Here is a 24949-nt window from a genome sequence, read left to right on the forward strand (position 1 = left end):
TTTCTATTTTTTTAGTAGAGACGGGTCTTGCTCTTGCTTAGGCGGATCTTGAACTCCTGAGCTCAAAAGATCTGCCCGCCTCGGCCTCCCAGCGTGCTAGGATTACAGGTGTGAGCCACCACGCCCTGTCAAAAGAATCTTCTTGAATCAATAATAGTTTATCTAAAAACTGTAAAATAAATACTCAAAGTTATAACATCAATACACAAGATCAATTATATCTTATTGGCCACAAATAGTTAGAAAATATTTTTGTTTTAAAGATATCATTTATAATAGCATACAAAATTAGCAGCAATAAATTTTATAAAAAATAAGTAGTAACTCTTAATCAAGAGGCATAAAACAAGACTTAAGTAAATGAAGAAATATACCATTTAATTATTTGGAAGTTGCAATATTACAAAGATATTCTTCCCAATCTGATATATAGAATCAATGCAAGATCTTCAAGGCTTCTTAGTGAAAAAATATGTCATAAAACAGGCCGGGCGCTGTGGCTCACGCCTGTAATCCTAGCTCTTGGGAGGCCGAGGCGGGCGGATTGCTCAAGGTCAGGAGTTCAAAACCAGCCTGAGCAAGAGCGAGACCCCGTCTCTACTATAAATAGAAAGAAATTAATTGGCCAACTGATATATATATAAAAAAATTAGCCGGGCATGGTGGCACATGCCTGTAGTCCCAGCTACCCAGGAGGCTGAGGCAGCAGGATCACTCGAGCCCAGGAGTCTGAGGTTGCTGTGAGCTAGGCTGACGCCACGGCACTCACTCTAGCCTGGGCAACAAAGCGAGACTCTGTCTCAAAAAAAAAAAAAAAAAAAAAATGTCATAAAACAGTACTTAAAGATCCTTTTAATGCTAAATATATATATATATATATATATATATATATTTGTATATTTCTAGAATGTGTACGCAAATGCATAGAGAATAAAAAGATGCACCTCGAGGGATAAGGATTACCCCTAGGGAATGGGACCAGCAGAGGTTCAGGTGTTGCTCTGTGTGATTCTGTGTTATCTGAATCTTTCAAAAGGACTTTGTACTTGCATACATTGTGTAATAAAAAAAATTATAAAAAGAAAACACTTTTATAAAATTAAAACAACATAAAATGCTTTTATGTTAAGTAAAAAGCAATATATAAAATGCTACAAAGTATGAACATAATTAATATCCTCTGTCATTCTCCCCAAATCAAGCATATATTCATTCAGCTAATATTTTTTGACCACCTACCTATGTAGTGGGTACTGCATTAAGAATAAAATACAAATAAGACTAGGAAAAAAACTTTAAGGAAAAATACCAAAATGTAAGCTTTTTTGGGTAAATGTAAAAACTATGGTAGGTTTTTTAAAAATATAACTTTCTACATTTTCCATAATGAATATTATTACTTCTATAAGGAAAAACATTTATTTTTTATTGTAATAAAATACACATACAATTTACTATTTTAACCATTTTTAAGAGTACAATTCGTTGGCAATAAGTGCATTCACAGTGTTGTACACCTATCACCACTGTCCATCTCCAGAACATTTTTACCATCCCAAACTGAAACTCTGTACTCATTAAACACCAACCCCCGCATTCCTTCCTCCCACAGTTCCTGGTAATCTCTGTTCTATATTCTGTCTCTGAATTTGCGTATTCTAGGTAGCTCATAGAAATAGGATCACCTAATATTTTTCTTTTTGAGTCTGGCATATTTCACTTAGTATAATATTTTCATAGTTTATTCATTTTATAGCATGTATCAGAAAGTTATTGCCTTTTATGGCTCAATAATATTCTACTATATAGATATACAGGTTGGGTATCTCTAATCTGAAAATCTGAAATTGAAATGCTACAAAATGTGAAACATTTGAGAGCCAACATGATACCACAAGTGGAAAATTCCACACCTGACACCTTTGCTTTCTGATAGTTCAATGTACACAAACTGTTTCATGCACAAAATTATTAAAAATATTATATAAAATTATCTTCAGGCTATATGTATAAGGTGTATGCGAAATATAAATGAGGTGGGGTGTGGTGGCTCACACCTGTAATCCCAATAATTTGGGAGACTGAGGCAGGAGGATCACTTGAGGTCAGGAGTTCGAGACCATCCTGGGCAACGTAGTGAGACCCCATCTCTATTTAAATTAAAGAAAAGAAACATAAATGAATTTCATGTTTGGACTTGGGTCTCATCCCCAAGATAGCTCAAAATAAAAAAAAATTGAAATCCAAAACACTTCTTGACCCAAGCATTTCAGATAAAGGACACTCAACTTGTACCACATTTTGTTTATTCATGCATCTGTTGATGGATACTTGGGCTGTTGCCACCTTTTGGCTATTGTGAATAGTGCTGCTGTGAACATTGGTGTGAAAGTATCATTCCCTGCTTTCAATTCTTTGGGGTGTATACCTAGGAGTGGGGAAGTGCAAGATCATATGGTAATTCTATGTTTAACTTTTGAAGAACCATCAAACTGTTTTCCATAGAAGCTGCACCATTTTTATTCCCTACCATCAGTGCATAAGGATTCCAATTTCTCTACATCCTCACCAACACTTGTTATTTTCTGTTTTTTTTAAATTATAGCTATTCTAATGAGTATGCACCAGTATCTCATGGTGGTTTTGATTTGCATTTCTCTAATGGATAATGATGTTGAGCATCTTTTCATGTGGTTATATTGGCTATTTGTATATCTTCTTTGGAGAAATGGTTATTCAAGTCCTTTGCCCATTTTTGAATTGGATTGTTTGTTTTTTGTTGTTGATCGTAGGAGTTCTTTATGTATTCTGAATATTCATTCCTCATCAGACCTATATGATTTGTGATTTTTTACCATTCTACAGGTTTGATGCACAAAAGGTTTTAATTTTGATATAGTCCAATTTATCTATTTTTACTTTTGTTGCCTGTACTTTTGGTGTCATGTCCAAGAAATCATTGGCAAGACCAGTGTAATGAAGATTTTCCCCTATGTTTTCTCTAAGAGTTTTATAGTTTTAGCTCTTAAATTAAATCTTTGATCCATTTGGAGTTATTATTTGTATATGGTAAGGGTACATCTTTATCTTTTTGTGTTTGTTCAGTTTTCCTCATTGAAAGGTCTTGGCAGTCTTGTCAAAAATCAATTGACCGTATGTGGGAAAATTTATTCCTGAGTTTTTTATTCTGTTCTGTTGACCTGTGTGGCTGTCTTTATGCCAGTACCACATAGTTTTGATTTCTGTAGCTTTGCAGTAAGTTTTGAAATCAGGAACTATGAATCCTCCAAATTTGTTCTTCATTTTTAAGATTATTTTGGCTATTGGGAAAAATTTTTTTATATATATTTACTACTTGTAAGATTTGTATGGAATTTCTGCCTTCTGAAAATAATCCATTCTTCTCATTATAATCTTCTGGAACTCAATATTTTCAGCTATATACTAAAGTGTGTATTTATGCTCCTAATTACAGAAAGAGTATCCAGACCAAAATGCAATTGTAAAGAGAATGCAATCTCTCCAACTTGATTGTGTGGCAATACCTCCAAGCAGGTCAAATTCAGGTAACTTATACTAGAGTCAAAATCTATTTATCCATTTATATGTTTGCTCATTCATTTACTCTTCTCTCTAAAATAGTATTCGGGACCATATGAGAAACAGAAGAAACTATAAAAGCGAATACCCGCTTTAAAGGAATTTATAATAATATTCGTGAGTCTAGTTACATATATTAGAACTATTAAGTAATAATGTGCTCACCAAAATCATAAAGCATCCTGAACGTAAGAGGCATAATATATCTGATAGGGAGAAAGCGACAATTCAGGAGAAAGAAGAGGACATACGTGGACGCAAAGTCCCTGCGGAGGTTGGAGGTGACTAGATCTGTAGCACAAGCGGGTCTGGTCTCAGATTCAAGCAGGGATATTTTTGTCATTATAACAAAAGGGAAGGTGGAGTATATGATATTGAAGCCACTTATTAGCTGTCCAATCTGGGGCATATTACTTAATCTCTTCTAAACCTCACCCATCAAATCGTGATAATTGCTCCCACCCTCAGAAGGCTTTTAAAGAATGAAAAACAATCCACGGAAAGTGCTTAGGACTGAGCTGCTGTGATTCTTATTTTCCTCCCTGAGTCACTCCAAGGAGACAACCTCCTCCTCAACCCAAGTCCCTTTCTTCCTTGGTCATCCCTATGCACTTGCTTTTTCTTTTTGCTTGTTATAATTTCCCTAGTGCTCTCTTGCTGCCAACCAGCGGGTCCTACTTGTTGTCTGCAAGGCTTGCAGAGGAAGACCACCTCCAAAATGCTTTCTGCTTGTCTCTTACTTGTTTTCAGTGTGTTACTCTGAGGTAGAGAGTCATGATGGTGCTCAGGTTTTATTTTACCTTTTGCTGTTTCATGAAACCCATTCCAGTGTTGATCATTTCCTCTCAGCCACAGAGCAACCCAGCTCACTGCACAGTTCCCAGGGACTTGGGATGGGTCCTGTGGAAGAGTCCTGGTTTGCTCCCTCCCTGGAGCACCAGCAGGAAGAGAATATTCCCAGCCTACAGAGTAAACTCCAGGAGGAAGCCAACTACCATCTTTTTGGCAGTCGCATGGACAAGCAGACGAAACAGCAGCCCAGACAGAATGTGGCTTATAACAGAGAGGAGGAAAAGAGACGAAGGGTCTCCCATGACCCTTTTGCACATCAGAGACCTTATGAGAATGTTCACAACGCAGGGGTAAAGAGCTTTGCTTACCCCAGCGCACCCAGTCATGGTGATGCAGTGCACCCGCCAGTGGGGCCAACCAGCCAGCCCCAAGTACCATACTGGAACAATGGATTGTATAGTCCACATGGTTTTGGAACAAGACAATTGGACCCAGGAACAGCAGGTCCAATTTGGTATCCGCCAAATTCAAGCCATATACCTAGTCTATATAAAACTCCAGTGCCTGAGACCAACGTGGTAGGAAACACACCAACCATCCCATTCACCTCCCTGTCACCAACAGGTAAACAGATTTTTAATAGTCACAATCTTATCCTTTTTTTTATTTTTCTGAAAATATAGCATTTATCAGCTCTGTTGTAGCCTATAAGTTAGGATGGGGACAAAGGACAAGTAAACAGTCTTTAGATGCCAGATGCAACTTGCCACTGTGGATTGAGCTCTGTCAGACCACTGGGTGTGGGAGTATTTCAGTTTTGATCTAGGGTTCATGGCAGCTGCCCTTAGGCGTTGGGTTATGGGTTGTTATGACTGGTGGGCATCTTCAACAATAACCTGTAAGATCTGTGGAGTACTAAATATTGGATTTACGCATTAAGTGAAATCTAAATCAGATATAATCATATGAGTGAAATGTCCTTTTGTTTCCTTTGTATCTTGGAATAAAATTTTTCATTAGTGTTGCCATATCATTTTATTCATTCATGAGTTATTTAATAAACATTTCTAGAATACTTCCCACTTTATGCCAGGCAGTTTTCTAGTCACTGGAGATACAACAGTGAACAAACAGCCCGAGTCCCTTCCCTCATGGAGCTTAAATCCTAATGGATGGAAGACAGCCCATAAACCAATATTCAATGTGTCATTTTTGATCTTGTGTCTGCAGAGTGACCCAAGCACACCAGTCTGGTGCCAGAAATTCCCTTCTGTTCTCACTCTCCCTCTGGTACCTGGTTCTGCCAATGACATACACAGGGATCCAACCCCTCACTAATTCTGAGATGCTGTCAGTAGGGGACAGCAGACTTAGATCTACAATAAGTAATAGAATTGTCTGTGTTTCTGCCCCAGAAGATGATCCTGCTAATACTGATTTAGCAAATGAACAAATTGAGTTTCACATTGCAAATTTAACTGATTCTTCTGCCTGCTTTCATTCTTGTCAAATAGTCCTAACTCTGCACCAAATGTGAGTGTTCTGATTTGCCGTGCCATATATGGAGGGTGTGTCTATCCAGTAATTACAAAAGGAAAATAAATATTTCTTCACTTCGATGATGTAGCTCCCAAGAACATTGTATTTTATTCAGTGCGCTGCTTCAAGTGAGGTTGGAAAAGGAAAGCTCACTGGACTGAGAGTTGGGAGACCGAGTTCTGTTTGTGCCTCTCACTATCTGGGTGACTTTGTACACATCGTTTTGCGTCTCCAGGGTTCATTATCCTCAGTTACAAATGAAAATGTTACAACTGAAAGTGTGTATATTACAAGCCCTTGTGTGTTTCTAATATTGCATTAGTTTCTCCATTTCAAAACTTTTATGGTTTTTCCCAGTGGCCAGATCTGGGCAGGAAGGCAGCAGAAAGCACTGATTCAAACACAGGCTGGAGGTGGTGGCCTAGGAGGTGCCTGACAGCATACTGAATAAGTGTACAATGCAAGAGCTGCCTGTTACTATCACTGTTAACAAAGAACACTAACAAAAGACAAATCCTCGAGAGCTGGCGTGCACCTGAGAGCCTGTTGCCAGGGATTCTATAGAATGCATTTAGAATCCTATAGAAGGATTCCAAGGACCTTAGTTTCGGCAGCTTCACGAACCACCCAGAGTGACATGCAGATACCGAGCGTGTGCACCGTACATTTCTTACACCTCTCAGCAGACAGGGTCCCTGGTTTCCTGGGCTTTATCAGAGAAAATGCAACAAAATGAGCATGGTGTCTGGTCTGTGGTCTGCCTAGGGCCAAGTGTGCTGACCAAGGTACCTATAGGTGAATTTCATTGACCTCCCTCAGAACTGTCTTCTCTTCCACCTTCTCTCTCCTACAAAGACATGCTGAATGTTCTTTAGTGACAGTACTGTTTCACAAGTTCAACTCAGCATGAATGTCATTGAGCATGTGCTCCATGCCCAGTCCTGAGCTAGCGAGTATACAAGAATGAGTGAACTTGCGGTTTCTATCCAAACAGACCTAGTTCTGATACAAAGCAGCCTAGGGCACGGTGCTGAGTCTAGGATTAGGGTGCAGGCTCATGGAAGGAGGTAGAATTTGTGTTGGGCTGTGTCAGAAACTCACAAGTAGGGAGAACTGGCAGAGAGAGTGGCAGTCCAGGCAGAGGGAACAGCTTGAGCAAGGGCAGGGTCATCATATTAAAGGATCAGCAGGAAACCTGGCGGGACTGGAGTCTCCAGAGTGGAGAGGGGAGGAGAGAGTGGAAGTCAGATCAGAGAGGTGTTGGGGAAGCTGTGACTAGCTTTGAGTCCTGACCTGTGAGAGGTTTGGGTGTATTGTATAAAGGGGGAGGACCTTAACAGATATTTGGGTAGTAGGATCCTGCGTGTAAATGTGGCTGAGACATACTGTGTTGTTCACCCACATCTATTTTCTGATTTAGTGGCAGTCACATTTTTTAAAAATTGTGGTAAATACACGTAACATAAAATTTACCATTTTAACCATTTTTAAGTACAGTTCAGTGTCATTACTTACATTCACATTTTTGTACAACCATCACCACCATCCATCTCCAGGACTTTCTCATCTTCGCAAACTGAAACTCTGTCCCCCTTAAACACCAACTCTCCGTTCCTCCTCCCCAGCCCCTGACAACTACCATCCTACTTGCTTGCTTTATGGATCTGACTATTCTGGGTACTTGATTTGAGTAGAATCATACGGTATTTGTCTTGTGACTGCCTTACTTCACTCAGCAGATGCCCTCAAAGTTCATGCATATTGTTGCATGTGACAGGATTACCTTTCTCTGTAGGCCGGATCATATTCTGCTGTGCGTATGGACCACATCTTGCTTATCTCCTGATGGACACTTAGGTTGTGTCCACCCTTTGGGCTGTCATGAATAATGCTACCATGAACATGAGTATACAGATACTTCCTCAAGACCCCGCTTTCAATTCTTTTGGGTATTTTCCCAGAACTGGGACTGCCGGATCATATGGCAATTCTGTTCTTAATTTTTTAGGAACCTCCATACTGTTTTCTACAGCAGCTGCACCTTTTATATTCCCACTAGCAGTGCAAAGCGTTCCGTTTCTCCACATCCTTGCCAATGTTTACTATTTTTTATTTTTTGATAGTAACCATCCTGATAGGTATGAGGTAGTTTAGCCACATTTTAAAGAAGAACATTTTAAAGAGCAGCATGGGATAATTAAACTTCACATTTGTAGTAAAGCCCTGCTTTTTTATCATGGTGTATTTTGTCTCTTGCTTTTGGTCTAGAAGTGCTTACCAGTGTGTTTCTCTCTATTCAGACGAGCCTATAAAATGCACCATATTCAATAGTAGTGGCATTCAGATTGGAGCCTACAATTACATGGAGATTGGTGGAATGGGTTCATCACTACCAGAGAGCACAAACATGAACTTGAAAGAAGAGCCAGCTTCTAAGTACCAAGATATCTTTGGTAAGAAGCTCTTGAAGGACCCAGTGTCTAACAACCTTGAACTTTCTTACTTTCAAGAGGGATATAGAGGAATCTTAAAATTTCTCTGATGATTTTTTCTAAAAGTTGTCCCATGTTTTCTCTCTAAAATATCTGTATGATTTCCATATAATTCCATTGTAATTTACTTACTTTATAATACAGGGATAATCTCGGTATCTAATTCATGGCTTTGTTGTGAAAATTAAATGAGTTGATATGTGTAAAAAGGTTAGAATGCTGCCTGACACATAGTAAGGTCGATAAAAGTGTTAAACTTTCTTTATCACCATCATCATCATCATCATCAATATTATTACTCAGACATGGGGGAAATAGCTCCCTGAGGTCCTAATCACAGAGGACGCTATAAAAGAGAGAAGGCTATGCCTTCAACAGCACTCTGTCATAAAAACAAGAGAGCTGTCTCTTATAGGGTTCTACGATGTAGACCCATAACATTAATCCCAAAGTATATTCTGAGAAAAGCAGTCATGAGGCCAAAACAATGTGATTAAGAACCCAGCTTTCTGGTTAACCCTGCAATTGGCAATTTTTCTCTCTAAAGGCCCAGCTAGTAAGTATGTTAGGATTTGTTGGCTTTGAGATCTCTCTTGGAACTACCAACTCTGTCATTGTAGTGCAAAAGCAACCATAGACAGTATGTACATAAAAGACTATAGCTGTGTTCCAGTAAGATTTTATTTACAAAAGCAGTCAGAGGGCCAGATTTGGCCCACAGGCCATAGTTTGCCAATCCCAGATCAAACTCATTTAAAGAGTAGCCTTTAAAATACCTAGAACATCCGTTTTACCCTCAGGGATATTAAAAGAATACCTAGAACAGAGATTCTTAACTTTTGGGGAGGGAGCCACAGATACTTTGGAGAATGTGATAAAACCCAGGAACCCTCTCCTAAAGAATACTGGGAAAATATGTCAAGTACCTTGGGAGATTCTTGGACTGCTGACATCCAGTGGTGGCGACAGAGGTTGCATTACAGGGGTTGAGGAAAGAATGGGAGTTGGGGGGAAATAGGTTATTTTTTTCCTTTTTTTTTCCCCCTTGAGTTAGGGTCTCACTCTGTCACCCAGGCTGGAGTGCAGTAGCACAATCGTAGCTCATTGTAACTGCCAACTCCTGGGCTTAAGTGATTCTCCCATCTCAGCCTCCTAAATAGCTGGGACTGCAGGTGCACGCCAACATGCCTGGCTAATTTTTAATATTACTATTTATTTGTAAAAGTGGCAGCATCTCGCTATGTTGCCCAGGCTGGTCTCAAACTCTTGGGCTCAAGCAATCCTCCCACCTCAGCCTCCCAAAGTGCTAGGATTTCAGGCATGAGACACTGCACCTGACTGAGATGTCTTTTTCCTTGTATTTAGTTTACGGAGGTAGGAGGAATATGGTTTGTTTGTTGCGGTTGTTTATATTTGTAGTTTTTCCTTGTATTAATTATTTTTATGAAGGGCTAAGATGAAGGGATTAGTAGAAAGAGAGGTTCTGGCTATGGAAGAAGAGGGGACAGCAGCTGGGGGGAGGCATAAGGGAAGGGATGGGTCCAAAAATGGACCTTAAAGAGTATAGACACCTCACCCTTGAAAGACAAGGGGAGGCATTATAATTGAATGAGCTCACACTTGATGGTCTCAGTTTCCTTGATTAAGAAAGATGAAAGTGAACAGGTGAGTGAGGGGAATCAGGAGTTGGGTGGCCTTGACTCTGGCCAGATGTAAGTGGAAAATGTCCCAAAGGAACAAAAATGGTATTTTTTCCCTTTATATCTGGAAAGGTCTAATATAAACAGAGCCACTGGCTAAGGCCCAACCTAGTAGCCACATAAGGGTTTTGCTCACAAAGCCAGGATTCGCCTGCCAGAAGCAAGAAGTGCCCCATTCTCCTTCACACACAGACTCCATGTGGGCGAGCAGGTTGTAGTGTCTTCCAGTGAGTCAGCAGCTGTAGAATTAAGAAGTTATCTTTCTCACTATCTCTTGGTACTCTTCACTTGGGTTTTCAGCAATTCAGGAAGCTAGAATGTTCAAAGGGGTCATAGCTTGATACCTTTTTCTTTTTTCCATTTGGCAGATAATACCACTAGTCTGACTGATAAACACCTGGACCCAGTCAGGGAAAATCTGGGAAAGCACTGGAAAAACTGTGCCCGTAAGCTGGGCTTCACTCAGTCTCAGATTGATGAAATTGACCATGACTATGAGCGAGATGGACTCAAAGAGAAGGTTTACCAGATGCTCCAGAAGTGGCTGATGAGGAAAGGCGGAAAGGGGGCCACAGTGGGAAAGCTCGCTCACGCACTCTACCAGTGTTCCAGAACAGACCTTCTGAACTGCTTGGTCCAGGTCAGCCAGAACTAGCCCTGGAGGGCATCGGCAGCAGAAGCAGCTGCCTCACTGGGTGCACAGCCTGCTGGAAAGTGCGCTGCCTAGGCCCTCCCTGAAATGGGTTCTGTGTCTGCACTTCGTAGCTGCAGAATGGAAAAGCAATCTGCAGTAAACAGCCACTCTCAGGAAAGTGTAAACCTTTTAATGTCCCAGCACCAATCAGAAGAGAGTGATTGGGTTTTGAAAAGGAGAGAACCAGGAAGGCCACTTTCTTTCAGCTCATGCCACGACCCACGACCATGCTAGTTGTTCAGCTTCCTGGAGTTTGAGAAAAAAAATTCAGAGAACATAAAATAAATCAGCTTTCTTATTTTATGCTCTCTTCCACATAGACTCCTGTTATAACCAAAGTACTATAAAATTCTAAGTCCTGTGCAGAGTTTTTGTGTATTATAACTGCAGTTTGTCCCCAAATTAAAGGGTCTGTTAATGTCAGTATCAAATGCTATAAAGCACTACAGGCTTTAAGAATTACATGCACTCTCTATTATATTAAGTTATAAATTAATTTTTAACTGAATTTACATTTAGTTAATTTGTAAATTAACCAAAGAGATTTTAAAGGTTGGTACTAAGGAGGGGAAACAATGGGGGGGGGGGAGGACCATTAGAATTTCCCAGGCTATTGTTGCAAGGAATTGCTACTAAATGTGACTACTACAAAAATTGATTAATTTTTTAAATACTTTCCTAGCATTCTGGTACTTTCACCTAGCCTGGGTGTCCTGAAGAGGGAACAGGTATGCAGGGAATATTAATATCTTCACATCTGGTTGTGACTGGAGCCTCAGAGCTGATCACCATTAAACCGCTTCCTCAGTTTACCCCAGTGTACTATATAAATGTTTTTATTTTTCTCTGTGTGCCACAAAGTAAAAAAGGACAGCTTCCAAATCTGGCAACTGTATAGTCCTTGACCTTCCAAAACCAACCTGAAACCTGAAACCTGAAGGAACTATTAATAGAAGAGTAGGAGACTGAATCCCAGCAGGCCATCTGGAGTGTCTGCTGGTGGTTTGCTAAACAAAAAGGAAACGCCATGTGCTTAGCTCTGCCAAGGGGGCGGGCAATCGCAGTACAGTGATGGTCAGAATGGATTCTGGTGTCTTGGTGGTACTGGTTCTGATTCTGAGTCCTCAACTCCAGCAGACACACATGCGCCCCTGAAGTGGGCTGAAAGTAGTGTTTCTCACCCTTGGCACAGCTGGCACCTTGGGCTGGGTAGTTCTTTGTGGTGGGGGCTGTTGTGTGCCTCATAGGATGTATGGAAGCATCCCTGGCCTCTACCTCCTAGATGTCAATAGTTCTCCTCTTCCTCCCTCTCTTAGTTGTGACAAAAATATCTCTAGACACTGCCAAATGTTCTTTGGAAGGGCAGAATCACCCTGGTTAAGAAGGCCACTCCCATACAGTGACATACCTCCATTCTGTTCACACATCCGGGCTCACCGCTGAGACTCCCCACAGAATTAGATCACGCAGGCCGAGAGGGAGATTGGAGGTTGGACAGCGTCCACCTTTCATCAGAGGCGCCTGGGTAATTTCTTTTCTAAATGTATCCCTTGTTCTGCTATCCTAACAGTGTTCTAAAGTTTCTGAAATTGCAAAGAGGATTGATCAATGTTAGATAAAAATGCAGTTTTTTAAATGAACTTTTTAAAATAAAATTTTATACCTCAACTACAGGCCATCGAGGTGATGTGTGTGTTTGTATGACTGGAACAGTTTGGGATTTTCTACTGTGCCCTGACCACTGAGGTTGGCATCGCCTGTGCACACGTCCCCTTTTCCCTCCTGCTGCTGGCCCCAGAGAGGAAGCTGACGGTAAAAGAATCCCAGATCATTTCGGCCCCCGTGATGAGAGACCTGCAGCACTGCTGTCCTTCCCACAGGGCTCCGAGGCCTTCCCCATCTCTCAACACGCAGAAAAGAACCAAGCGTGCCTCTGCAGGGGTTAGGACCCAGCTGTTCGTGGGCAGAAACCAAGTAAGCAGGACACCGAATAGAAAATGAGAAAGAAGACAATCCAAACTTGGTTCCAAGAAAGATGTTCACACCCTGGGGTTATTAGTGGTAAACAAGACCCAATTCCAGCCTCCACGTCTTGATGGGCAGATTTGCCACTTGTCACTATAGTCATAATCTTCACTTTGGGTTTATCATGTGAAGTTAGAGCTTCAGGAATAAGAAAAGGAGCTCTTCTTCACAATGTTTTAGATAGTATTTTGATGTACATTTTAACGGGTGTTATAAGGAAAAGGTTTTTCTAATAGTGTAAATAGGAGTGTAAATATTTAAGATTTTAGAAGCAGCTGATTACAAAGAAATCATTGAAGAGCTACTACAGTGAGTTCTATAGTATGTAATAATCCAAGTGTTGGATTTTGAAATTAAACAGATTTAAATTCCCCCTTGCCACTCTTCAGCTGTGTAATGTAGGGCTTGCTTCCTAACCCCTTCTAGCCTCAGTTTCCTCATCTATAAATGAGGAGGCAACAGCACACAAAGTTGATGTGAGGATTAAAATCAAATGATGCATCTTAAGGTGTCTGGCACCAAAATGGCAGTTATTTTTTAAACGGTACAATTGTGTTATACATAAAGAACTAGTTCTCATGTGTGTACTTAAACCATGACACCAATAACCTAAAAACTCAGTGCTACTATTTTTGCTTAGTACTAGGGTAACATGTTGAAATTTTACAGACAACTATATTTAACCCTCATCATCTCTGACAAGAAATCTCAATCAACATTTCAGAAAAAAGGAAATACTGACCTCACTAAAGATTTCTGAAAGTCAAATGATCAAAGACAATTCAAACAATATAATGTTTGAATATATAAATTTAACTTTCCTTCTATGTGGAAATTAATGTAATAATAGATTTATGTTGAAAATAGAATATAAACTTTTTGCATATTCTGTATTTAGGCCCAAACTGCCTTTACTGCTCAAGAAACTCCAATGGGCCAGTGAGGACCCTGCAGGTAATAGAACTTTCCACAGCTGTAGCACTTAAAGCACAGAACCATGATACAACAAGGGTCTCCTGGAGGAAAAATAATGCAATCTGCAAAGAAGCTGTTGTCTCCAATAATCCAAGCCAAGGCTACAACAGTAACCATGAGTCTGCTAGTTACTTCCACTTAAGGTAGCCAGAATGGTAGCCAGACTTAAAGGGATAGTTTTTCTACCACTGACCTTTCAATTGTATATAATGTCTATAACCTTTACAAAGCTTGAATTATATAGTCAAAAAACCATTGTGATAAAATACACAAAAACTTAGTACAAACCACTTTTAAGTATGCAGTCAGTAGCATGAAATACATTCCCAGTGTTGTGCAGCCATCACCACCATCCATCTCCAGAACTTGCTCATGTTCCCAAACTGAAAGTCTGACCCATGAGACACCACCTCCCGTCCTCTCTTCCCCTCCACCCCAGCAACCGCCATTCTACTGTCTGTCTGTCTCTATGATTTGGCCACTCTAGGAACCTCAGAAGAGTGGAATCATACAGCATTTGTCTTTTTCTGTCTGGCTTACTTCGTTTAGCATAATGTCCTCCAAGTTCATCCATGTTGTATGTGTCAGAATTTCCTTCTTTTTTAAGGCTTAATAATATTCCATTGTACAGATAGAGCACATTTTGGTTGTTCATTCATTTGTTGGACACTTGGGTCGCTTACACCCTTTTGGCTATTGCGAAATACGCTGCTGTGAACATGGGTATAGAAATATTTCTTCAAGACTCTGCTTTCAATTCTTTGGGGTATATACCCGGAAGTGGAATTGCTGGATCATACGGTAATTCTAGGTTTAATTTTTTGAGGAACTGCAGTACTGTTTACCGCAGTGGTTGCACCATTTTACATTCCCACCAGCACTGCACAACCGTCCCAATCTCTCCACATCTTCACCTGCACTAATTCTGAGATTTTTGCTAGTAGCCACCCTAAGGGGTATGAAGTGGTATAAAAAAAGATATACAGAGCCCATCATTCCTAAAAGCAAGTGCACTTCACCCCACCCTTAGCAGCCAGCCACAGGGCCGAGTCCCCACCGGCGCCTCCCGAGCCCCGGGCCGGACGCCCACCCTCGAAGGATGGCGGGCGGCCTCGCCCCCTGGAATGGCCACGGTTGCCGCAGGGACAGGCGGGGCGGGCGGCGCTCGCTGGACCACCACCGCGGAGCCAGGGCTGACGCAGAGAGGACTGCCGGCAGCCGGGGAGGGCGCCGACCCATTCCAGGACTGGCACACTCCAAGCCGGGTTTCTGTACGTCCTAGGCCCGCGGCGGGAGGGGCGGGGCTTCGGAGGGGGCGGGCAGAAAGGGGGGCTACGGGACAGACAGGGGTGTCGAAGCGGGCCGGCTGTGGGCGGGGCGTCGAAGCGGTCTGGCTGTGGGCGGGGCGTCGAAGCGGTCTGGCTGTGGGCGGGGCGTCGAAGCGGGCCGGCTGTGGGCGGGGCGTCGAAGCGGTCTGGCTGTGGGCGGGGCGTCGAAGCGGGCCGGCTGTGGGCGGGGCGTCGAAGCGGTCTGGCTGTGGGCGGGGCGTCGTAGCTGGCCGGCTGTGGGCGGGGCGTCGAAGCGGTCTGGCTGTGGGCGGGGCGTCGAGGCGAGGCGGGGCGGGCCCAGGTCTGCGCGGGCCGCAGGGCAGACGTCCCCTGCGCGGCTGGAGCTCGGACATGGCGGCCGCGCTGGGGTGCGCGGGCGTGCTGCGGCAGTCCCTCTCGGCGCTGAAGCCCGGGATGCAAGTCCCCCGCGCCGGGCCCGCGGCGGCGTTCGGGTAACGGCGCCTGCCCCATCGGCAGGCTCCTGCGTCGGCGCGCTCCGGGGCGGCGGGAGGGGCGGGCGCCGGCCGCAGGTGGGCTGAGGGCGCGGAGAGGCCAGGGCGCGGCTGGCTGCGGGCGCGCCCTTCAGCTCCCCTGGCTCTGTTGAGGCTTCAGTCCGCAGTCCCGAGTCGCCTGACGCGTCTCTGGTTGGCTGATCTCGAACTGTAATGTGCAAAAGAGCCATCTTGCGAATCTACGGAGATGAGAGGCCTGGGCCTCACTCTCAGATCCTGGAGGGTCTGAGGTGTGTGTGTGGACGCACTCGGGAAGCTGCTTTTTGCTCTTTTGTCCTCCCTCCCCTCCCTCCGTTTCAGATAAAACAATAACGACCCAAACTGAATTAATCTCTGACCTGCCGCCTTGATAGTGGGTACTGTTGGTTTCTAGAGATTCTGGGTAGAAATGTGGATAAAGCAGCATGAAGCTCGCTTTATTTTCTACACACACACAAATGTTCACAATGGGCCCGGCGGGTGGCTCACGCCTGTAACCCTAGCACTCAGGGAAGCTGAGGCGGGCAGATCGCTCAAGGTCAGGAGTTCGAAACCAGCCTGAGCAAGAGCAAGACCCCATCTCTACTGAAAATAGAAAGAAATTAATTGGCCAACTAAAATTATATAGAAAAAATTAGCCGGGCATGGTGGCGCATGCCTATAGTCCCAGCTACTCAGGAGGCTGAGGCAGGAGGATTGCCTGAGCCCAGGAGTTTGAGGTTGCTGTGACCTGGGCTGACACCATGGCACTCTAGCCTGGGCAACAGAGTGAGACTCTGTCTCAAAAAAAAACTAAAACAAAAACCAGCCTGAGCAAGAGCGAGACCCCGTCTCTACTATAAATAGAAAGAAATTAATTGGCCAACTGATATATATAAAAAATTAGCCGGGCATGGTGGCGCATGCCTGTAGTCCCAGCTACTCGGGAGGCTGAGGCAGAAGGATCACTCGAGCCCAGGAGTTTGAGGTTGCTGTGAGCTAGGCTGATGCCACGGCACTCATTCTAGCCTGGACAACAAAGCGAGACTCTGTCTCAAAAAAAAAAAAAAAAAAAAAAAAAAAACTAAAACAAAAAAACCAAAACAAATGTACACAATGCATGTGTGCAATTAACTGTCGATGGGTCAATTCCATTAGTGGAAAAAAGTCAAATGCTAGGTAGGTATTTAGAACTACTTGATCGACTGTAGAGACTTCTAGATTGAGAACTTAATCTGGAATGAGAAAGGAAGGGAAATCTGAACAGCTTTTAAATTTTTATATGATTAACTAGCTCTTGAGTTTCATATTTCATTTAGGTTCTTATTTAGGAATCATTAGAAGATTTTCAGGACTATTTTGATAGATGGAAAAACATGTCTATGGCCACGGCTATATACATCAACAGTGAAAAACGGGCACTTCATCCAGTTTCCTGTCTGCAGAAAGGGATTGAAATCAGGTTATAGGGATTGTACCAATATCACAGTTTTGATAGATTATTTGATGATTGCAGGAAAGCCCCATCTGCCTAGCTACACTACAGATCATTCTTTCTAAAACAGGTCTGAAAAACAGGTTTCTCTGGATTTTGTACTGCCATTTTATAAATGCAGCTGCGAATTGATATGACATGTAATCTGGGAAAACAAGCATGGGAATTGTTTCATCCTGAATCAAGGCTGCAGCCCAACATAAGTAGATAAATAAATACTTTGCTTCAAAACAGCCATGCCCAACCTACAATTGAGGTGTGTTCCAAAAATGTGTTTAAGTCTTTTGTTTAGAACTTTGACCCTGTTCTTACATGATCTGGAAGGTAGTTTATTTCTGGGTCAAGTCAAAAAGCCTTTTCGATCTGAAATTGTATGTTATGTACAGTTATTATATCAATAACTTACAGAACATAACAGTCTACCCGAAGAAAAATATTTTCCCTGCCGGAGAATCAGAGACCATCCTTCCACTGATGCCTGCCACCACCCTCTATCTGGCAGTACCTGAGCCCTACTGAGGACTCTGTTCTTCCATGAGGTTAGAGAGGAGTCATGGTCTTTGGAGTTCTAATGGCCATGTTGCCACTTCTTAGCTCGGCAAATGTGTGCACGTTACTCAACCTCTCTGAGCCTCCTGCCTTGCAGAGTTTTTGTGAGGATTTGAAACACCAAATGTAAAAGACCCGGGACATAATGAATACTAAGTAATTAGTAGGTATAATTGGAATATCTAAATAATAATACAATATATAAAAGATGTAAAAATCATAAAAATGCATATAAATTTCAAGCCCTGGGATTAGTTAATGCTTTATTGTGGCTAATGACTACTTTGGAAAAAGAAACAGCTGAATATATACTACTGTATGAAGACTTTCCAAAATGATGGTGTGTCAGGCAAATTACCTGATCCTCAGGCTATTCAATGGTTAAAATCAGGTTAAGTATACTGTGCACTTCAGAGCAAAATGAGTGGGCTAGGTGAAGTTCCTAGAGTGCATGACACATAGTCCCAAAGGTTAGCTTTAGTTTAGTTATTTGCCACACTGTTACATCCTTGCCTTTCCTAACAGTATACTCTGCCTCTTTGAGGGGAGCAGCTCAGCCCCCTCACTACTGTTGTAAGGTAATCCTTTCCTTTCACAAAATTGCCTGCTCAGCCTTTCAGAAAGAGAGGGGCTAGGATAAACACAAGGTAGGAAGGCATGCTTTAAAAGGGAGACAGGATTTTTTTTCCTCCAAGAAATTAACTCAGTCATTCTCAACCTTGGTTGCCTATTAGAATCTGGGTAATTTAAAAAATGTAGATGTCTGGCTCCCACCCCAGAAATTTTTGTTTTGAGACAATATCTCGCTCTGTCACCCTGGCTTAGAGTATAGTGGTGTCGTCCTAGCTTACTGCAACCTCATGCTCCTAGGCTCCAGCAATCCTCCTGCCTCAGCCTCCCGAGTAGCTGGGACTATAGGCGTGTGCCACGATCCCTTGCTGATTTTTTTTTTTTTTTTTTTTGAGACAGAGTCTCACTTTGTTGTCCAGGCTAGAGTGAGTGCCGTGGCATCAGCCTAGCTCACAGCAACCTCAAACTCCTGGGCTCAAGCAATCCTGCTGCCTCAGCCTCCCGAGTAGCTGGGACTACAGGCATGCACCACCATGCCCAGCTAATTTTTTCTATATATATTAGTTGGCCAATTAATTTCTTTCTATTTATAGTAGAGACAGGGTCTCGCTCTTGCTCAGGCTGGTTTTGAACTCCTGACCTTGAGCAATCCGCCTGCCTCGGCCTCCCAGAGTGCTAGGATTACAGGCGTGGGCCATTGCACCCGGCCTCCCTTGCTGATTTTTCAAAAGTTTTTTAGAGATGGGGTCTTGCTATGTTGCCCTGGCTGGTCTCAGACTAATAGGCTCAAGCAGTCCTCTCACCTTGACCTCCCAAAGTACTGGGATTACAGGCATGACCACCACACCTGGCTCCTTTTTCTTATGTTTGAAATTGATTTGCTTTTATTCATAAATAATCCTCTGTCCTTTTGCCCCCAAATTGGAGATTCATGAAAGGTTTTTGGCAGCCTGCATTAACCCCAGGGCATGGGCCGATGTGATAATGGCAGGTACTCTGGTGATGGATGATGGACATGAAGGATGTTGATGACAGAGCACCCAGGACATTCTCTTTCCCCTTAGCCTAGCTGCAAAGCCCTGCACAATTTGGCCCCAGCCTTGGCTCGTGCTTTGACTTCACACTCCAGCTAGCTTGTCCCCACAGATGGCTCTTGCTCCTGGGCCTGTTACCATGCTATTTCTTCTTCAAGAAATGCCCTCCCCACCATATTCTTTTTTCAGAGTTTTACCCATCTTTGCAAGTTCATCTCAAATGCTACTTTTTCTCTCTTCTTAGATATCTCTACCCAGCCCTGATATGACCTCTCTGTCTATCCTCTGAAGCCACTTTGCAAGGTTTCTGCCTTTGTAAATACTTCCCCAACATTGAGTTCCCATTATGCTGAGCTCTAAACTACCTGGTTTTGTTTCTGTTTTATTTTTAGGCAACCAAAAGAATATGGGATGGCAGTAATTAGAAAAAAAAATGCAGTTTGGAATGGGAAATTGAAACATAGATACAGCAAAGTGCAGAGGGAAGTTAGAGGGTTTTGGCAGAAGAGACTTGGGAATGAACATGGGAGCTGAAGGAAAGAAGCCTATGTGAGCTGGTGCCCTGGTGCTGGCTCAGAGAGTGTGAGGCAGCAACACCAGGTCCCAGAAACGGACCAGCTTTGGATGGTGAGAAGGAGGGAGAGGGGCTTCTCGTTACACCTGATAGCCTCATGGTGCAAAAGACTTTTACAAGCATGTCCTCAGCACTTCAGGGAAGGGAGCCCCTAACAGATCTCTCGCACACAAGGAGTAATACAGAAAAAGGATGGTATCATGCACATTATTACTAACATGAGCCAGGTAAATGCTGGTCGTCTGTTTAGGGAGTTGCCTCATTTTATTTAGTAAACACAGGAAATACTGTTAAGAACTTTCATGCCCTCTTGGTACCTCGAGCTCTTCCTTTCTTCAGTCATAACAGCCTCCCTGAGGGTCTGCAGAGCAAATCCTCTGTCTTTATCTTCTTTCCTACTGGACTGTGGACAAAGCAGACACACCAATACACAAATGTTTGCTGAAATGAGTCTTTCTCAGTAGAGTGTGTTTATTTGCCTCTGTCTTGATCCTCAGCTATCTAAAGCCATCTTAACCACAGAGATGAATTCCTCAGAGCAATAGGATGTTAATAATAATCAAATTGGTGGTGTCACAATTGCCATTGCTCTGTGGCTTTATTGCTCCTCTAATTAGTGTTTCTGTGTAGATAATGAGCTTACAGTTATGTCAGGCCTTATTACTACCTGATTCTGCCTTGTATTTTTCCAGAAATTGCATGTTAAGATTAGATGTACCTGTAAATCAAATCATTTGTTTCTGCATTTGTTTCTTTTTTTTTTTTTTTTTCTTTTTTTTTTTTTTTGAGACAGAGTCTCACTTTTGTTGCCCAGGCTAGAGTGAGTGCCGTGGCATCAGCCTAGCTCACAGCAACCTCAAACTCCTGGGCTCAAGTGATCCTCCTGTCTCAGCCTCCCGAGTAGCTGGGACTACAGGCATGCGCCACCATGCCCGGCTAGTTTTTTGTATATATACTTTTAGTTGGTCAATTAATTTCTTTCTATTTTTAGTAGAGACAGGGTCTCGCTCAGGCTGGTTTCGAACTCCCGACCTCGAGCAATCCGCCCGCCTCGGCCTCCCAGAGTGCTAGGATTACAGGCGTGAGCCACCGCGCCCGGCCTACATTTGTTTCTTTCTTACTTAAAGTTGGCTAATGAGATGAAACCAGAAGAGGAAACAGGACCTTGCTTTTTCTTTTTTTTTCCTTTCCTTTTTTTCTTTTTTTTGAGACAGAGTCTCTGTCACCTGGGCTAGAGTGCCGTAACATCAGCCTAGCCCACAGCAACCTCAAACTCCTGGGCTCAAGCAATCCTCCTGCCTCAGCCTCCCGAGTAGCTGGGACTATAGGCATGCACCACCATGCCAGGCTAATTTTTTCTATATATTTTTAGTTGGCCAATTAATTTCTTTCTGTTTTTAGTAGAGACGGGGTCTTGCTCTTGCCTACCTCGGCCTCCCAGAGTGCTAGGATTTACAGGCAAGATCCACTGCTCCCGGCTGGGACCTTGCTTTTTCAAAAGTGCTGCATTTCAGGAATCATTCTGACTAAGGGGAGAGGTAGGGTAGGGAGTATGTAAAAGAAAAAAGAGGCAGTGGTTGATTTAAGTTTATCACCAATTCACTAGGAGAAGAGGAGCATCTCCTCCTAACACCTGCCCTTGCATGCCGCTATGTCCCTTCTGTGCGTCATTCAGCCATCTGGTAAATTGGCTGGGCCTGGTGCAGGGCCCTTGCATGTGCTCTATTGTGTACAGCCCTGCACACCTCTTCTGGAGCTGCCGAAGAGCAGCTGAGGAAAGGTTAATCGAATGCATATGTCATTCTGGCAGGACACATGCTGGCATTAGCCCTGCCCCAAGGCCAATGGTAGGAGGGAGGGCTTTTGAGATGGGGGCTTATGGACATGGCTACTTAACAGTCAACACAGAAATATTTCAACATCTTAAAAAACAGGTGTGGCCATCTCAATGCAGATGGGCATTCCTGACTGTAGCCCACTTGCAGCTGGCCAGACCACATAAGAAGCTTTGCACCTCAATCACTGCCTGAGATCCAGACCTGCCTTCTGGACCCCTTTAGAATGCCATCAGGGCTCCTTCAAGTCTGTACCTCCTCTAGGCCTGCTGAGGTGCTGGCAGGTGGCCCCAGGCTCCTGCTTCTGGTGCCCACCCTTGCACCTCTGTGAGGAGCCCCCAGCCCCTCCAGCTGCACTTGGGCTCCCTGGCACGCGCCACAGGACTGAATGCCATTGCTTTCAGCAAGTCTCTCAGTGCTTTTGTAGCATAAGCCCCAGGCTGGGGGCTGTGGCATATTCAAGCATGAAGGCACACTGCAGATCTGCAGTCTAGTAAGGAAGAAAGACTCCTGCCACTGTTCAGTATTAGGAAAGTGAGGCAATCCAAGAATCCGGAGAGGGGTACTGGAGCTGACTCATGCATGTAAAAGAATAGTTTTGCTACATTAAATTTGTACCGCTAAACAATTTTTCTTTTGGGGATGGGGGATTTTTAGAAAACATTTTTATTTTTTAATTGACATAATTGTGCATATTCATAGGGTACATAGTGATGTTTTGATACATGTAACACATAGTGATCAGATTCAGTGTAATTAGCATATCCATCATCTCAAACATTTATCATTTCTTTGTGTTGGGAATATTCAATATCCTTCTAGCTATTTGAAACTATGTAATATAAGACTGTTAACTATAGTCATCCCACATTGCTATAGAACACTAGAACTTATTGCTTCTGTCTAGCTGTAATTTTGTTTCCTTTGACAAATCTCTCCCTGTCCCTTCCTCCCTGCTATGGGGATGGGTGTTTTTTCTTCTAGCACCTCAGTCACCTCTGCCAAAGTGGCCGTGAATGGCGTTCACCTGCGTTACCAGCAGACAGGAGAGGGAGAGCATGCGGTCCTGCTACTTCCTGGGATGTTGGGTCTGGACATTTTTTAATAGCTCTTACGTGCTGTATCATCCATGATGCATTCAAAATACTAGGTGCCAAACATTGATTATTAATTTTAGTGCTTTGCTGAAATGTTTGAAGCAATATTTGCCACAATCAAATATAAGTGATTTAGAAAAGTAGATAACTGTCTGCCACATGTATTTTTTATGCCTTTAAGTGCCCAGTTTTTCCCATGCAAGTGCACTATGAAACCACAGCTGCTCCCAATTTGAGGGGTGCCAGAGGTAAGGGAAGAAAGCTAGACAAAGGAAGAAGGTGAGTGGGTGACTAGCCATCCCAGTTTGCCTGGCATCGAGGAATTTTCCACGTGCTAAAACCAGTTTGGATTGCTCACCCTGTTGTGATTGATAATATGTTCAATTAATGTAAGAGTTAAGAAAAAAACATAAAGTCTTTTCCGAAAATCAAAATTAGATTAGCAGATTACCGTCTCTTAATGTATGAGGCATAATAAAGCCCACTGGGTCTCAGTCTCATTTTCAGAACAGTTGTTCAGATGTAGAAAGTTCAGGGGAATATTTCCAGTGATCTCAGGACATCCAAAGTTTGGTTTTAAAGGGGTTTAGTATTGTTGCTTTATTATTGAGTTAGTTAAATAATTCCCATATATTAGTCATCCCTCGGTATTTGTGGGAGATTGGTTCTAGGACCCTGCGTAAATCCAAAAATCCCCAGATGCTTAAGTTCCTGCTATAAAATGGCACAGTATTTGCATAACCTATGCACATCTTCCTGTATACCTTAAATCATCTCTAGTTTATGGATAATACCTAATACAATGTAAATGCTGTGTCAATGGTGGTTATACTATATTGTTTAGGGAATAATAACAAGGAAAAAACTACATGTTCAGTACAGACCCAACCATCCATATTTTTTAAAATATTTTTTTGATCTGCAGTTGTTTGAATCCACAGATGTGAAAACCATGGATGTGGAGGGCTGACTGTACTTATTTCCTTGTGATTTGCTTATTTCTTCTAAAAGTAAAGTGCTAAAGTCGTTTCAATCAGTGGTGGTTCCACTTGACTGAGCCTCAGCTGATTGTGGTACTGTATGCTCTGAGTCTAGATAGTATCTTTGTTTCCCTAAACTGTTGTAATGAAAGAGGACACTCACTCCAGTGGCCTATGGAAAGCTAAAGTTAACTGTAAACAATGAATAATTTCCCAGCTTAGTTTTCCATTATTTCAGTATTGCAGTCATTATCCAGATATAAAAACTTCTACTGATTTAATTGTTGGTTATGTAAAACATTAGCACGATTCCAAAATTAAAAGATGGAGCAGTGAGATTCTGTCTCCTATCCCGCCCTCAGTATGCAGACCCCTCCCACAGGCTTCTCAGGTGTCACAAAGCAGTACCTATGCATATCTCTTCCTTGAACATGTTTTAAGGTTTTAGTATTCTGCAACTGTATGCATGTGTGCCAGAAAGCAAATGTCTTACTATTTATGAAGTTGATATTTTAGAGGGTTCCCTTTTCCTGTCTTCTCACCTTCCGCCCCTCCTGCAGAGCAGTTTCCCAGCAGAAGTCGCCCCAGGTCAGGGATCGTAAGAGAAGCCCCTGGGTCACAGCAGTAGATGTAGGCTAGAGATACATTGATTTGTTTTTGACTTGGGTTTTCTGAATGATTTACCTCATCTTGAAAAAGATATATCTTGCCAGGAAGAATAATGGGCCTTGATAATGTTAAATGATCTTGCACCATCGTGAAAGACATTTCAGACAAAGTGTTTAGTATTCATTGGTGGCCTGAGCTATGAGTCCTCAGAAATCAGTGGGCTTTACAGATAAGATGCTGAGTTTCCCCTGGACTAGGCTCTTTCAGAGTGCATGCTGCTCGCAGTGGGTGTGGGCACACCACACCTAGAGTGACCATGTGGCAGGGCTAGGGACTGCTGGTCAGGTCCAGCACAGGCCCAGGAATATAGTTCTACTTGTTAACATAGGCTATTTTGAACTGTTTTGATGAAGCAAACTTTTATAATTTGATTTCTTCCTTCCATGTCCTCCCCCCATTTCAGCGTTTTAGTTTAGTTTTCTGTTTTTTAATTATAACTACAAAACAAAATATTTAGGGCTATTCACATTAGCTTAATTAAAAAATGTGGAATTTTAGAATTCTGCTTTGAATAAATAACTTGGACCAAAT

General features: G+C 42.7%; 2 protein-coding genes across 7 annotated transcripts in view; both read left to right on the top strand.

The window, feature by feature from the left end:
* RIPK1 (receptor interacting serine/threonine kinase 1) overlaps positions 1–12490 on the top strand; it is a 36649-nt gene extending 24159 nt beyond the window's left edge. For all 5 annotated transcript variants that reach the window (XM_012768424.2, XM_076010434.1, XM_012768416.3 and 2 more), the window contains 4 exons: positions 3476–3566; positions 4450–5016; positions 8232–8384; positions 10492–12490. In XM_012768424.2, coding sequence (XP_012623878.2) covers positions 3476–3566; positions 4450–5016; positions 8232–8384; positions 10492–10778 — 1098 coding nt within the window. In that variant the 3' untranslated portion in view covers positions 10779–12490. The remainder of the gene's footprint in view (positions 1–3475; positions 3567–4449; positions 5017–8231; positions 8385–10491) is intronic.
* Positions 12491–15431: 2941 nt separating this feature from the next.
* The window catches only part of BPHL (biphenyl hydrolase like), a 36975-nt gene continuing 27457 nt past the window's right edge, over positions 15432–24949 (top strand). The window contains exons 1-2 of one of the 2 annotated variants that reach the window (XM_012768413.3): positions 15432–15597; positions 22657–22760. In XM_012768413.3, coding sequence (XP_012623867.2) covers positions 15497–15597; positions 22657–22760 — 205 coding nt within the window. In that variant the 5' untranslated portion in view covers positions 15432–15496. Of the gene's footprint in view, positions 15598–15632; positions 15888–22656; positions 22761–24949 lie in introns of those variants that run through there. The other variant, XM_076010435.1, reaches the window with a different exon arrangement.

Source organism: Microcebus murinus, chromosome 15 (genome assembly GCF_040939455.1).
Source record: "Microcebus murinus isolate Inina chromosome 15, M.murinus_Inina_mat1.0, whole genome shotgun sequence".
NCBI classification, from domain to species: domain Eukaryota; kingdom Metazoa; phylum Chordata; class Mammalia; order Primates; family Cheirogaleidae; genus Microcebus; species Microcebus murinus.